Genomic DNA, 16,201 nt, shown 5'->3' with positions numbered 1-16,201 from the left:
TTGTTCAAAGAAGATGATGAGGTGCTACTGAGAGTGATAAGGTTCCTGATGGAGGCTGGACCACGCTTCCACTTGACAGCCACTGCAAAGCACCTTGCTGGGCCACTGGGAGCCACTGGATGCAAATCAAAGAAAATGAGATTTGCAATTTTGCATTGATAGCCAGTTAATGTAGGAGGGAAAGGTCCCCTTCGCCACTTCTGAAGCAAACAAATATCGCATGTGGCGATTCGGCAGCTGCATTAGTTGGTGAAAATTGATGCGTATTTCATGTGTCAGAGAGCTGAATCCCAGAGAATGGAGCCAGCCTCCCAGAAAATGGTTTCTTTATATAGTTCCATCCATTTATTGTTTGATTGGACTTTCTGTATATTAAATTCAAGCTGTTCTGCCACTCATGGGTATTATGATGCGTTGGCTTGGTGGGAAATAATGAAGGTGATGGGATTTTACAGCATCACATTACAAAGGAGGCGTCCCCAGCCTCATCCATCTCTCCATCAACCAGCTTGCGTGTGAGGTGGCACTTATATTAAAACGATTTTTCTGATTCAGCTTAATGACACTCATTCGAGTCCTGGCACCCAGAATATGATTACATGAGTTAAATGCAATCTTCTTCCACCCAGTTATGGTCAGCCAAGGCTGGCTCTCTTCCCTCCCCAGTCACACCTTCTCACATATCTATCGTTTATATAAGGCTGGTGTGGTATGAAGAAAACAGAATGGCCAAACAAGAGGCCAGACTCAACACGGAGCCAGTTGAGTTAAAAAAAAAAAAATCTTTCTTAGAAGTTGGTCTGAGGTCAATATTATGCACTCTTTCCAAAGAAGATTTCTGGGGCCTGACTCTCTACTTCCCAGAAATAGAGAAATAGGGACTTGAACATCACCAAAAGAAGAATCTTTATGAATGAGTGTTCCAGCGTCAGCTTCCAAGAAATGGCTAGTTGTATGCAGGCTCGTGTGGTCAGTGATGGTGGAAGATTACTCTGCTCCAGTCCTTGGCTCCACACTCCCAGCCCTTCTGGAGTGTGGTCTGGAGCCCTGCATGGCCCAGGGCAAGCATTCCTTCCTGGGTGTGAGAACTGAATGCATTCAAGCTGCAGATGAGGGGCTCTTCCCTGGCTGGGGAGGGGGGAGGGCCCTCTGCTTTTTGTTTACAGTATTTCAAGGCAGAATAATTGTGGTTCCTTGGGAAGAATCATGTTTGTGTTTACTGGGGTGTTTAAAGAGAGAAGCACAAACAAAGCCGAGCAGAGAGAGGTTGAGATTGATTTCCAGACATTCCGGAAGAGAGCTGTGAAATGAATACCAGCATGGAAATCCTTTTCCAAAAATTGCAGCGATCTGAATTGCCAGATCAGAAAGCAAAGGCATTGCAAGGCTCCCAGTGTGAGGGTGAGTTAACTATGTCTGCAGTACAGTCTCAGAGTGGCCTCTGTGTCAGAACCAAAGCTGGTCCCTCATGATGGTGTAAGTGCATGCCAACTGATCACATACTCCGTACTATTGCCTGGATAAGAAAAAGGGGACGTTCCATCCAGCTTTCTACACCTGCTGCCAGCCTACACTACCTCTCTCTCAGATGTGGCTACAAGATGGCTCTCTAGGCTTTCTGGTTCCCTGTTGATGTCTTAGCTAGCTGCCCTGGGCTTTGAGTCACCTCACAAGCCTCTTCTTGCCAATTTTTTCTCCCAAGGGTGTGGAAGATCTTCATGGCCAATCTCCTGCAGTAAACTTTTCAGCTGGTTTAATGAAAGAAAGGCTAGTGAATACTTACTGAGAAAGCTTCCTGTTGTTTCTGCTTTTAATGTGTGTGTGTGTGGGGGGGTGTCTACTAGTTAGTGCATACAAGTAGATATCCCACACACACATGTGTATGTATAGAAGTCAGAGGTCAACTTCGGGTATCTTTCCCTTCGCCTTTAATATTTAAGATGGAGTTTCTCACCTGAAGTGCCTCAACCCAACTATGCTGACTGTCCAATGAGTTTACAGAGACCTACCTGTCTTCACACTCCCCTCACTCCAGTGCTGGGGCATTGGTGTGCCACCGTGCCTAGCTTTTAAGGAGGTTCTGGGGATCTGAACTCAAGGCCCCTGCTTGCACAGCAGGCGCTGAGCTAGCCCTCCAGCCCTCTACCTCTAACTAAACAAGGATCTCTCAGTTCCCTGATCTCTGTTGCTCTCACCCATGATATGCCACCACCACCTCTTGCCTGGATTATTGCCATGTTATTTTAGATGAAGGGATCAAGAAGGCCTCTTGGATGCTGAACAGAGACCTGAAGGAATATGGACAGTCTAGAGAAGAGCAAGCCAGTCAGAAGGAATGATACATGCAAAAGTCATCAGGTAGAAGGGTCTTTAATATGCTACCCTTGGAATAGCAAGGCAATTCCTAATGGAGTTTCTGTAGTGAGGGGGCAGGAGCTCAGAATGTTAATGGGAGAATCAATTCAAGCATGCTGCTTGAGACCACCATGCCACCATGACTCTAAACAGGAAGTCCCTCAAGAGTTTTGAGCCTCTGGTCTGTTTCCAGGGGATGTGGCTGCTAGAGAGTGAGCACACTGCACTCCCTATGTGTCATGCCATGTTTATTCTTCTATGTATCCTAATAGTGTGTGTTTATTTGTTTATCTATTTACTGTATTGTCCTTTCTATTTGAATACGAGCTTCACAGAATGGTTTCTTTACTGCTGAATTCTAGTGCCTAGAACTTAATAAATATTTGAGGAATAAATAGCTAAATGAAGGGCATTGTGATGGGTAGGAGCTTACCTATGGTTCACTTTATGCTTTTTCCTGGCCCTGCAGTGTCTCACGGTGATCATGGTCAAGTGGCCAAATACTATTTAAGGGCTCATGGCAAACATTCTTTGCAACAAGTCTCAGCCCTCCTAAGGCTACAGCTTTGATTCAGTGTTTGTCCTCCCTGTCTACTCTGCCCACAAACACCCTGCCTGAGGTAACAGCATGGATGACATGTAGAGAGGGCTGGTTTTGGTTCTCATGTGGCCAGAAGCGGTTTGTGAATGGGAAAGTTGAAGCTGAGGAAGCCAAGGTACAAATCTGTTTAGTCAAACAAATAGGGGTCAAGGCTTACTACTACCAAGCCCTGCAATCTGTGAAGATATGCGCTTGAGAAGATATGCGCTTGAAGACTTCACGATGTGGCGGTGGGGGGGGGGGGGCGGATACCCAAAGTCAAGATAATGTGGTGGCGGCAGAGTAGAACACCAGGGATGTGATGGGAGGCAAGAGGATCCCCAGATCTTCAAAAGCTGGGAAGACTGCTTGGAGAAGACAATGTAGTTTTACGTCTGGAAGATAACCATTCATGTTCCGAGGAAGGGAAATACACCTTGTTTGATTCATCCTGCAAATTCATATTGGACTGGAATGCAATTATAGTTCTTGTGTATTCTCAGAGTCGGCAATACTCTCTGGTGCACAGTAAGCATTCACAAACATTGAAGGAATGAAAGATTCCTTGTTGAGATACAAGTTTGCATCCTCTCTTGGGAATTTCAGCACCAGGGAACTATCAATTAAGAAATGCCAACAAAGACCCGCAGGTCACTCACTCTCAGAAATGTAATGTGAACAGTCCAGTGGGCAGGATCTCACCCCACACAGATAACACTGTCAGCCAGTATCTACACTGAGGTATTTGTGACCCCTGTGAAAGTATAGACAGAACACTGAAAATTGAAGACTGAATAGAAACACATCTCAGACAAGCTCCATTTCTGGCACGGGGGGGGGGGGGCTGATCGAGAACCCCAATGTACAATGTTCCTCTCTCTACTTCCCTGCCGGAGTCTTCCTGCCTCCTGGAACCCCAGACATGCTCCCTCAAGGATTAGGTTTTAAAGGGAAATGCAAATCACCTGCAGACTGCTTCACGCTTGGAAGAAGTAAAAAAAAAAAAAATCGATTCTGCTTTTGTTAAAGTGATTTTTTGGACACTGTCAAAAATGCTCTCATCTCAGAGCGCAGGGTGACAGATAGGCTGCCGATGACAATTATGTAACTGTGTCAACAGTGGCGGTGAGCCACCATGGAAGGAGCAGAGGCTGTTCCATACCTCCCCCCACCTTTCCCAAGCCCAACCACCCTCTTTAAGATGTCCAAAAGCAGTCCATTCTAGATGTCCAGAAGTCAGCCCCCCCATGGCCCTTGTGGACACACACCCAAAGGCTCCCAACTTCTCTTATCCCCATGTCCTCACCTGAGCTGCCTCAAGGACTTGCTCAGGCAGTCCAGGTCAGCCATAATGCTAAGCAAAGCCAAGGAAAATTAAGAAAGAAAATTTGCTTTGACAAAACTCACCTCATATAATACACTCCCAAACTAGTTATGTTGGTCTTATTTAATATTGGAAGTTCCACGTTATCCCTTTCCTCTGTTAACTGAGATAATTGGGGATTTGTTTTATTTATAGCATCAATTATGAACACGGAAATTAATCCTTGAATGGTACATTTGGGAGCTCAGCTGTCAAGGGAGCACAAGGGAAGCCTGGGCACAGCTCAGGGGTCTTTCCTACCGGCACAGGAACCTGCCAAGGAAAGACATCTTCAAGCCTGGGTGATAATTTGGGCTGTCATTTGTTCTTGTGTGCATAGAGTATTTTGAAATATTAAATAAATGGTGATAATTGGCTTCAGGAGCTCCTTCTCTGGAGGACATATGAGTGAGGTAGGTGGGAAAGCGGACAGAGATGGCAACCAGAGCCTGGCAGCGCCAACACCTTCGCTTGTCCTGGCTCTCAGAATGCTGGCTGGCAGTGCTCTGAGAAGGAGCTGAAGAAAGCATCGTTGATTAGAGATGAGAGCTCAGGGAGGAGTAGGGTAGGGAGGAACCACAGGCATGGTAGGTAGGTCCTGGGAGCTGCTGGAAGCAACTGGACCACCGCAGAGTGGGTCCGTCATACTTCGTGGTCATATAGAGCTCAAATTCAAAATAGACTTAAAAAAAAAAACAAACAGGTGAACTTCCTTCAGTGGTTGAACAGGACTAAAACTAGCCAGTGAATGTGGTTTGGACAGAAACCAGCCAGGAGAGAAGCACTTTCCAGAAAGTCCCCCTAGTAATGGCAAGAAGATCCATCTGATCTTGTAGAGCGTCTCAGTGGACAGAGCAGGCACCCAGTCAAGTCTGCTCTCCTCTCTCCTGGAGCAGCAGAGCTGAGACAGAGCATCCAGGGCTGGGATTGTTGCAGGGCTGCAGGCTCAAGCCTTCAATTTGCCCTCAAGAAAGGACAGATACATCTAGAAGAGACTGAGAACAGTATCAGGCCAAGCAAATGAGGAAGGTGCCCCATTTACACTGACCCCTCCATTAAAAAGCATTTTGCCAAGCACCTGCTATGTATAGCCAAACAAACGAGCCTGGTAATGGTGCCAACTGCCAGCTCAGGTCAAAGTCAAAGTAGCTTGATCTAGCAAGGAGCTACAGCCAGACAGAGTGGAAGGTAGAAAAAGCAACCGCTGTCTCATAACTCGTCTGAATAGAAGGAAAAGAGGACCAATGGCTTCTTTTCGAGCCCATTAAATTCTCCTCTCAGAAGCTAGACATTTCAGTGTGTTGGGGATGGAGAGACAAGCCTGTTCACCACTGGGGATGGAGTGGGGAGGTCCAGGGCCCGCAGGGGGGCCAAGCCTGTCCACAGTGTAGGCAGACTCTTTTCCTTCTCAAGTGCCTTTTCCTGCAGCCTGCCTGCACCCTGCACTACCTCCAGGAAATAAATGTGAGGCCAACACTGTCTACCCCACCCCCTGATGCTGAACACTAAAAGAAATCAACCGTTAGCCCACAGTAAAAATAGCAGTAAAATCCCAAGTTTAGCTGTGGAAACAGCCACTGGTCTCTAATGCAGCCTCCTGGCCTGTCTAGAAGGAAATGGGTGATGTGTAAAGTCTCTGTGTGCCCAGGACAGTGCCTGGCATACAATATTCACCAAGCTCATGTTTCCTCAACTAGTAATGTAATTAGAAGAGAATATCACATCCGGAGGCCATCTAAAAAAGTAGTAATCCTGAAGGTCTGGTTTCTACTAGAGGCCATGATGGAATGGGATCAGTGGGACATGGTGAAAAGAGAAAGGATATTGAAGGTGTGTAGACCGGCATCTGAAAATCAACTCTGTGACTCTGGAGAATTTACTGAACCCCTCTGAGGCCCGGCCTTCTGTATCTTTAAAGAGTACAGAGCTTTTCTTACCTTGCAAGGATGCTGAGAGGACTTAAAGATAATATATGCAAAGTGCTCAGTACACTGCTGACACACAGTAGACACCCAGATGCTATTATACTAATAATAAAAAGTAATGGGCAGGTGGCCAGTGACATTCCTATTGATCTCCAAATGATCCCCTTTTAACTCTGACACCCATCAATCTGCCTAGTATTCATCCCAATACAAGTTCTTCCCTTTAGTGTCATGAATCCCATCAAGAGGCAAGTAAGGACACCGAGGAGTCAGGACCACATCAGGATCACACTTAAGGGTTGGGATGAGGTGCCTGGGTTTCTTTAGGAAGGTGAAGGATGCCCAGGGTCAGCACAGAAGGGACAAATATGAAACCAAGTCCTCAGGTCACTTTATTCCAAATATCCCATGGTGTCAAAAGCTTATATCTGCCATTTGATCAGTCCCAGAGCAGCTAGCTATTTGGTGAACACACATGTGTGCATGTGTGCACCTGTATATGCATATATATGGTGTGTGTGTGTGTTGTTGGGAAGCATGGCTGTATAGCTTTCTTTAGACAGTCAGAGGTAAAGGGAATCAAACATGGCCTTCACAAATGGATGGTGACATCCCTTGTTCCTCTCCGCTCCTCTCTTGTGGCAGAATGACAAATGTAATCACTTTAAAAGGTCCAATCACCTGCTCAGTTGTTCCCAATAAACACGCAGCACTATGGAATAACCTATACCACCACAACAGGGTTTCAGATAGGAAAAAAATTGAATCACCAGGATGCCACCAACCAAATTGTCAAAGACCAAATCAAAAGCTTCATGAATTCTCCATCAGCAATATAATGCTTCCTTGCCTAAGCAAATCTAGACCCAGCATATGAATTGTGGAGGGATTTTTCATTAGTCTCATGGCTTCCAAAGTCTGAGGCAGAACCCCTCTGAAATCTATGTCTCCATAAAGCTGCTGCCTTTATTTGCTCTAATCCTGTTAAGATGAAGATTTTAATCTCCTTCCTTGGACCCCTTCCTCTCATGGAAAGCATAACATCCCAGCACCGTAAATGTATTTTTGTGACCTCAGTGGAGTGGAGAACTCAGAGATCTGGAAAGGAAGGTCACCTGAGATCTCACAGAGCACTTGTCTCCCCCTCTGATGACATTGCTACTTGTCTGACCACATGACCCACTGAGTCTATTTCACGGGCACACAGGTAGGCTGGGTCAGTCCTTCTCCGACTCCAGCTGGTAAAACAAGATTGTTCCTCCTTTAGTGAGAAAAAAGAAACTGGTGCCTTGCTTTGCAGAAAACCCAAAATCAGGATCACTGAAAGAAATTCTAATCAGAGATGCTGAACCCACGAGTGTCTGTGGCAGCAGAAAAGACAAATGAGGCAAAAGAGAAAGCAGTTTGCAAATATGCTACAAAGGAGAAATGCGGGAAGGCCTGGGGAAGGAAATCTGCATGTGTAGATTGTACACCATTCACCCAACTTCACACAGCCTTCTGCCCCTCCACCCACCTGCTCTGTCCTCCTCCCCTTCAGAGTCCTTAGAGGCATGCCACCCTGCCATCACACACACCACACTGCCTGTCTGGAGGAAAGGCATAGGGACTTAATTTCCCATGTTTTATAAAACACATGCCTCACCCCGCCCCAAAAGAATCAATTCAGAGCAAGTCACCACCCACAAACAAATCACTCATTTCTTACTATTCCACTTCCCCTGGCTTCCATGAATTGAGTGAAGGGCTTTTTATCTCCAAACCTCCTCTCGGCAATCCTGACACACCATCTAAAGCTTCATGATTAACCCCCTCAACTTCACCCTATCCAGGCCAGCGGTGCTGACTTACCCCAGTGTAGTCATGGTGACGATGGTGTACCAGAAAGATGCAGGGATGCTTGTGAACTTGCTGGCAGAGGAGCCCTTCTCCGCATAAAACATCACAGTGGCAAAGATGATTATGGCCATGGTGAGAGAGAAGAGGAGAAAGCCCAGTTCCGAGGCACAGCTCTTCAGGGTGTAGCCCAGGATCCGTAGGCCCTGGGAGTGTCGGGAGAACTTGAAGATCCTGAAGACACGGAAGACCCGGAGCGTGACAAAGGCCCCGGACACATCTTCATTGTTGGTCATGACCAGGCCAATGTAATAGGGCATGATGGCGACTACGTCAATGATGCTCATCACACTGCGAATGAAGCGGTATCGGCTGGGTGCCGCGAAGAGTCGGAGGAGGTACTCCACCGTGAAGATCATTACGCAGGCAGTGTCCAGGCAGAAGAAGGCCACCGAGTAGCGCTCTCCACATGGCAGCTCCTTGTTCCCAGGCACCGTGCCGCATGGCACCGTCTCCACCACGTTGGTGATGACCGAGACGGCAATGAAGAAGCCAGTCACATAATAGAAGACCAGGGCCAGGGTGCTGGTGTGTGGGTTCTCAAAGGCCCGCCACATGGTCTGGCGGAAGCTGAGTGAGGGCATGGACTCCTGGTTATTCTCAGAGTCATTGTCATCCATGAGCCGCTCCGCGTTCTCCCGCTTGCGATCTTTGTACTCCTCGTAGCAGCAGTCTCCAATGATCTCAGGTAGGATGCCATAGAAGGCCAGCTCATCGTCGTAGGCAGAGATGCACTCGTAGCGCGGGTAGTGCAGTTTCCCAGTGCGGTAGAAGTTGAGCACGCAGCGGAACACTTCTGGGTCTCGGTCAAAGAAGTACTCTTTGGTGTCCTCATTGAAGAAGAACTCCTTCTCTGTGCTACCCAGCAGGGTGTCAGGGTAGCGCTCCAGAGTGGTCCTCCACGTCTGGAATCGTCGTCCGCTCACGTTGAGGACGATCAGCTCATCTTGACGCTTGTTCTTGTCAGCTGGAGCTAGAGGCATGGGGCAGTTGGCCACTGGCATCCATCCAATGGCTGCAGCCCGGGCAAAAGGCAGCCAGGCTGCAACTCCCGCCGCCATGGTGACTCCAGCTTTTGGGCTGGTAGCTGCCCAGACACTGTGCACACCAGCTTGGAGTTAGTTCAGTGACTCCTGGGGGACAGAAGAGATCAGAGAAAGGGCTAAGTCTACTTTGATTTTTCGAGGATGGGACAAGGGGAGTGTCACTGAGTGAAAGGGCAAGTCTCCAAGGCAAGTTAAAACTGAAAGCACCCCAAGAGGGAATTCTAATAGTGATGCAAGGGTGGTACCTCACAAGGCTGACTGGCTGACAAAGTGTCAAGCTCCAGGGGGGTCCAGGAGTACTTGGAAAGAAAAGCCTTTAACAGGAAGATCTGGGAAGATGGGTAATAATTAGCTCTGAAAGGTTATGGGTGTTATTGCAAATTTAAATTGGGAGAGGGTAAATGAGTTCTCATTAAACGAATTTAAAAGTGGGATAAACATGCTAATTTTTATTTCACTCTTCATCCACCAGGGTAATCAGGAATTGGGGTGCCAATGAAGGAGATCAAGTAAACATATCCTTTCTATTTCTCCCTGGTGGGAAGGAGACTGGGACTGGGTTTAGAAAATTCTGCCAAGGTAGGAGACCCCAGTAAGCCTGAGCCTAGTAAACGTCTACCCCTAACTCCCATAGAGAAAGTCTTCTCCGGCAAATTGCTACTTGCTCTTGAGGATGCTTGGCCTGGATCCTTGCCCTAGCAACCTACTGTCCAATCGCAGCCTTCAGAAGCATGGTGAGCAGACGAGGGAAAGGTGGCGAGGTTGTGTAGGGTCCCTCTCCCACCCCATGAAGGAATTCTTGGGTTGTTGGTCCACCTGACTTCCACATACTGTCCCTGTCCCTCCGCAGAGCAAGCTGAGCCATGCTCACTGTCTTTCCTCGCCTCCTATCTCCATCTGCCCAGAACCCAGAGTTCCCCATTATATAACAATACGCCATTCCATGCCAGGCTCTCTCACCTGTCCTCTACTGCACCCTTCGAAACTTCTGCAGAGCTGGGCACCCCCGTCCCTTCGCTCACAGCTTTCTGCACCACATTTCCCCGTCACCTGCCTGGACGGAGGGAACAATGGCAGAGAGAACTATATTTGGCTTTGGGAAGCAGATTTACCTTCCCAGATCTGGCTTTTTAAAGATGATAGTGAAATGACTCCACAGTCCCCAAATGTATACCATCTGTGGGAAGCCATGTGGTGACACAGAAACACACGTAACAGTGACGGGAAATTGTTTGGGGTTGGCACACTCAACTCCACTAATCCCAAACTGATCACACAGCGCCGAGCCAAATCCTAGCTCAGAGTTATTTGGATTCTCTAGCACTCACTTCGTTTATTTCTGTATTGAAATAAACTAGGCAGAGGTGACTTTGGGAGTTTGTTGTGTTGGCTGTTTGTCTGGTTTTGCTGTTGGGTGACGTATTACACGCAGAGACTTGTGATGAACTTCGGCCTTCATCTCTCCAGGCATGCCGCTTCACCCGCTTCCTAACTCTCAGCTCTTCTGATTCTTTTTCTCTTGAGCGGCTCCTGGACTTTTCCACCTGGATGCCTCTGAAGCAGAGAAGCCTACACTATCTCCATCCAGAGTGTTGTCCTTCACCTTCTGCCCACAGCATCCCTCACCCTAGGCCACTTACCCTGACCGTGTCTTTTATACTCTATTCCAAGGATTGCCAAATAGTGAAACACCGTGAAAGACTGGCTCCCTGCTCCTCCCTCCCGCTGGAATCCTTGTCTCACTCTTCTCCCCCTCACCACCCCTCGATTCCTCTCATTACCTTGAAATTCATTCTACTCAGAGTAGTCTCCTTAAAGCAAGGTTCTGATTGTGCTTTACCCTGTAGCCTTTGAAATAAAACCCTAACTCCTTGGCCTGGCATCTTTGTAGAGGGACCCAACTTAACATATCAGCCAGGCAGTCCAGGTACCCTCCCAGCCTCCAACAAGGGCAGAGCCTGGCTCACAAACAAACCTTGGATGTCTATCTCTGGAGTATAACCCCTGTCCCTCCTCTTGCCCTGCTCATTGAAATCCTACCCGTTCTTCCTGGTGACACTTCCTCTTCGCCCAAGACTCTCCTTCCTTTGGGCTCTCTTTGCTCTGGCTCTCTGCTTTAGCACCTGCCATGCCAAGCTTGGATTGCTGTGCTCTGTATCCCCTTCATTAACATTGATGACATTAACAATAATAAATGGCCAGATACTCATTGCAAGGCACTGCACTGTCTCATTTAATACTCAAAGCAATCCCAGGCGGAAGAGTCTATCATGTCCACCATCTCATGAATAAGAAAACCAAAGGCCTACAGATACCTAGCATTCTGATTACCCTGAAGCACAGGTCAGGGATTTTACCTTGAATAGATTACCGAGCACTGGCCACACCAGGATCAGTACCTTACACATCCATGGATTGTTTCCATCAAGCCACCAAAACAACTCCTGCTTTTGGAGTAGACACCACTGTAGTCCTCATCTCGTACATAAGGAAAATGAAAGATAAGGAGTGGTCGTGACTTTCGGCATGATTAATAAGTAGTCAGAACTCATTGGGAGTCACTCTAGGCAGGACACTCCCTGGGCCCCACAAAAATCTTATAGGGCAAAGTCCGTGTAATCTTAGCTTTCCACCTCGCCCAGCAAACAGCAATAGTGAATGTAGTGCGTGAGCAGGTACTGGAGCCAGGACCACTATTTTATAGACGCTGCTTGCTCGCCATCAGTTTAACTCTGTGCCTTGCTACTGTTTCCTGGGGTTGTCAAGGTTGGCTGTTCTCTCTCTAAACAGTGACAAAGTTGAATCAAAATCCTGAGAATTGAGTGTCTGCAGACTAACGGTAGTCTCAGTTAAGTGTCCTTGAGGAGCTGTTCTCTGCCTCAGTTTCCCCACCTACATGCTAAGGGGGAAATTTTCAAAAGCTCCTCTCTCCCTTGAAGGTTGTTTAGATGCTACAGAAGACAATGAGAATGGCAATTGCTATAGGTGTCACCTGCTCAGAGGATAGAAAAACAGCATGGGCCTGATGAGCTCTTGATTATAGGAACTGAGAGAAGAGAGGAAAGTGGAGGTCATTCATCCATGACAGCAGGTAATCCACGCACTACTGAGAGAAGACTCAGAAACACATTCTGCATTGGGTAGTTGTCTTCAAGGCATTCGCCCTTACAATGAGCTAGGTTTTCTTTGGGCCAGGAGATGTCCCTGTCCCCCAGCATATAGTTGGGTTTCCAAGGGATGAGGGTCTCAGAAACGAACATGAGCTGAACACTAGTTATAGATAATTCCAATTCTGACTCAGGCCATGTTTCCTGAGCACCGATCAAGTTCTGGGTGGGTACTATCCAAGGCACTTTTGCACAACATATAACATTTAATTTATTCCCACAAAAATCTGTGATTTTTTTTTTGCCTATTAGTGATAGGAAAATAGGCCTAAGGCTCGGAAGTTTCCTTCCAAGTGTTTAAGTTAATGAATATAAGGGGTGGACAGTTTTCAAACCAGACCGTTGTCTGGCTCACTGTCAAATGCAGCCCAATCCTGATGGTCCCTTAGAAGAGGCGGGCAACTGAGATTGTAGACCCCAGGACCTTTCCGTCTGTCTTAGTATTACCCTTAACTTTTGAAAGCAAGCCACTGTTAACTTTCTGGGTTGCAGATTCCTCATCTGTAAAATGAAAGCCAAAAAAGAAAGTGACGGAGGACCTTTTGATCCAAATGATTCTCCTGGATCCGGGACACAGACGCTACATCTCCTGTCTCTCTGAGACTGCCTTATGATGGCTGCCCATGCAGAGCGGGAAGTAGAGCATCTGGGTTGGTTGCTGTGGGGATGCAATTAGCCTGAGCTTCATCTCAGCAGAGGGAGTTCTGGGAATTCCTGATGAGGCTGGTACCCAGAACAGGGCACACAACCTGCACCAGTTGGAACCCAAGGCAATCAAAGGCCTAGTCTACCCACAGAAACCCCCTTACTCTCCTAGGAAGGAAAGAGGGCTAGACCTCAGGCCCTTGCTGGCCCCTTGACTCATGACCCCAGCATCCCTGCTTTATCAAAGAGATGGGCCTGGCAGGGTTTCAAATGGCAAAGATTAAGAGATTGCTGAATCAGGAAGTACCCTGAAGAATCTTGTTAGCCAGACACATGGCTCTGAAAGGACAATGCCCTTCTCCTGCTAGTCTCCCAGTACTGCCCCTGGGATTCTGGAGTCCCAACACCAGCTGCCTGCCTCTGTGAGCTGAGCTCCAACCCCTCACCCTCTTTACTGAGTCAACTCTTCTTTTCCAAGGCCATGAGTAATGCACAAACTGTTTTCTGATGGATAATTGAAAGCTCAGAGAAAGGCAGCACTAATCCTCTCCCTGTCTATCCTAAAGTCTTTTGTCCCAAGGGCAAAGTTTTACCCTGTACAATAATCCAAAACAATCTTTCTCAAGAAGGTCATGCAAGTACCAGACTGTCCCCAGAGACTCAGAATCCATCCTTATGGTCAAAAGTACCAAGAAAACAGCAATTACCTTTTTTTTTGCCACTTTCTGTGTGCATTTGAATGTGCATGCACATGGTCATATATTGTACATGCCTGAGTTTGGAAGAGGACAATAATCCCAACAGACACCATGCCCAAGTCCATACCAGCCACACCCACTATACAACCCTGCAGGAATGACCCGGCTCAAGCAGGACTTCTGCAGGCTCTCGATGCAACACTCACCCCTAACAGTGCCAGCGCCTCTTGGAGCTGGCCTGGGTATGAACCCTGCAACAGGCACTACAGTGCGGCCCCATTTCCAGCCAATGGCACCGCACACACCTCCCATACCACAGTTTTACTAGGACGTGGATGCCTTACAAATGAAAACTCTGAGGCTATTTTTGTTTATGGCAAAAGAGTTTGACAGTGGGAAAGATTCACCAGTGGGGTAAGGTAAGGATGCAGGAGGAAGAGAGATTAAAAACCAGGTGAACTCAGAAATGATAAACGAGAAAAAAAAATCGGGAAAAAAAAAAAAAAAGAAACCACTTTCTCTTGCTTCAAAAAGTCAGCTGCCCTGCAAAGCACCTTCTATTTTGGCGTCAGAGGATCAAAAAAAGGCCAGACCTCCCGTCCTGGGGTTCAACACCTCACCTGAGCACAGACACAAAGCGGCAAAAATGTCACATCACCAAGATCTGCCCTTCAATGACCTCAGGAGAGAGTCCTCAGAAACTGGAGCTGGTCTGGGGGACCGTTTCACCCTCCCCGGGAGTCTGTCCTGTGTTGGTGGGATTTTGTTAGGCAGGTATGAAATGGGGAGGGGAACCAAGCTGGAGATCTTTGGGGGCACAGGCCGTCTTCCCTGCGGTGATACTCCTAGGGTGGCAGTTTCCCCGAACTCTTTTTCTCCAGGCTCCTCAACAGCAAAAGGGAACAAGCTGCTGCTAATCCTTCTTCCTCTAGAGTCTTGTAGCATTCAAGAAGCAACACGGAAAAATAAACATTTCGGTGGGCCGGTATGTGTTCACATGGGGGAAATGTGCACACGCTTTGTATTGAACGTATGCCCAAAAGCCCCCTTGCCCCGAGATAAACATTCAGGTTCCCTTGAAGTAACAGTAAATAATGCATCGATTCAAGCATCACCTACATTCATGCATGACCACCCTGTAAAACCTGATTACCGATTGCATTGTGCCTATCACCCCGTGGAAGTTCAGAGGCTGCGTGAAATACACGGAGACTTCTCGTTGCCTTGATTTCGGGTCTGGAACCTCAGCCTGTTGCTGACTTATCAAGGCTGCCCGGGATGAAAGGAGAACATCGTGGGCCGGATCAAATGCCAGCACTGAGCAAGTACAGGAATTTAGTTGATTCTAGGTAACTTCTCTGCCCATCCCCAGTGTAAACACCTTGTAAAGCAAAAGAGTCTTTGAAACCCCTTCCCCAGGGCCGCTCATAACACATAAGACACCTTTCCTAGGGTCCACAGGGTGGAAGATGTGACAGGCAGGACCAGCTGGACCGGCCCCCAGCCTCTGGCAGGCGCACCACAGGCTCGCTGGGCTGGAGAACTTTGCGAAGCGCCCCAAACGGCTCCCAGCTTCCACTCTCAGCCATTTCTCTCCTTAGCTCACAAAGAGCAGGGACGGAGCAAACCGTCTCCACCTGCAGCCAGATCCCGGGGCGCTGCTTTCTGGCACCCGGCAGGGGAAGGCAGGCCAATGGCAAGAGGGCAGAGGTTCACACCCCCACCCCCAAACCTCTCAGCGCCTGGGTGCCCAGAGGTAGCTCCACAGCCGAGGGAACCGACGCCCCCAGGCCCGCTGCCTGCTCCCCCACGGCCCCGGCCCCACCCCCAATCCTTCCGGCGCCCCAGCGCCCACCCACCCGGGCGCGGGAGTGGGAGGGTGCCGCGTGGGCAGCCGGAGCAACAGGCGTGGGAGCAGCGCTCCTAGCACTTGCTGGCTCCGGAAGGCTCGGTCGCTTCCCTCTTACCTGCGCCGAAGCCAGCCCCAGGCCCCGCGCCCCGCGCGCGCGAGGAAGCTGCGGCCGGGGGCCGCCGAGGCGCAGAGCGCCCAGCAGCGCGGGGAAGCGCCCAGCAGCCGCCGCTCGGGCGGCTCCTCCTCGCCGGCGAAGTCTCGCTCGTCCCTCCCTCACTCGGTCGGTTCGTGCGTCGGTCCGTCCGTGGGGCCGTCCCTCCCCCGCTGTCGCCGCCGCCACCGCCGCTCCAGCCCCGGCTCGGCAGTGCGTCCCCTCCCCGCCTAGCCGCTCCGCTCTCGGGCTCGTGAGCTCCGGTTCGTTCGTTCCCTGCCCCCGCCGCTGCCGGTGCCGCGCGGAGCGGAGCCCGGCCGGCCACGGGCTGCCTCTCCCGAGGTCCCTCTCCCGAGGAGGCGGTGGGGGCGCGGCGCGGGCGGGGCGGAGAGGAGAGTCCGGGGGAGGCGGCGAGGCTGCGCCCTCCGCTCCCCACCGATCCCCCACGGGCCGAGCGGCCCCAGGCCCGGCCCGAGAGCGCAGAGCCGCCAGGCAGCGGAGGGAGCGAGGAGGAGGACCCGGG

General features: G+C 49.3%; 1 protein-coding gene across 2 annotated transcripts in view; it reads right to left on the bottom strand.

Annotated features, from left to right (window-relative positions):
* The window catches only part of Kcnd3 (potassium voltage-gated channel subfamily D member 3), a 214,759-nt gene extending 198,930 nt beyond the window's left edge, over nucleotides 1–15,829 (bottom strand). Inside the window, exons 1-2 of one of the 2 annotated variants that reach the window (XM_006986398.4) lie at nucleotides 15,643–15,829; nucleotides 8,075–9,252 (exon numbers count right to left, since the gene is read on the bottom strand). In XM_006986398.4, the coding sequence (XP_006986460.1) occupies nucleotides 8,075–9,180 (1,106 nt within the window). In that variant the 5' untranslated portion in view covers nucleotides 9,181–9,252; nucleotides 15,643–15,829. The remainder of the gene's footprint in view (nucleotides 1–8,074; nucleotides 9,253–15,642) is intronic. The other variant, XM_006986399.4, reaches the window with a different exon arrangement.
* Nucleotides 15,830–16,201: the final 372 nt, after the last annotated feature.

Source organism: Peromyscus maniculatus, chromosome 6, assembly GCF_049852395.1.
Source record: "Peromyscus maniculatus bairdii isolate BWxNUB_F1_BW_parent chromosome 6, HU_Pman_BW_mat_3.1, whole genome shotgun sequence".
Classification (NCBI taxonomy): domain Eukaryota; kingdom Metazoa; phylum Chordata; class Mammalia; order Rodentia; family Cricetidae; genus Peromyscus; species Peromyscus maniculatus.
This window is presented reverse-complemented; position numbering and strand designations above follow the sequence as displayed.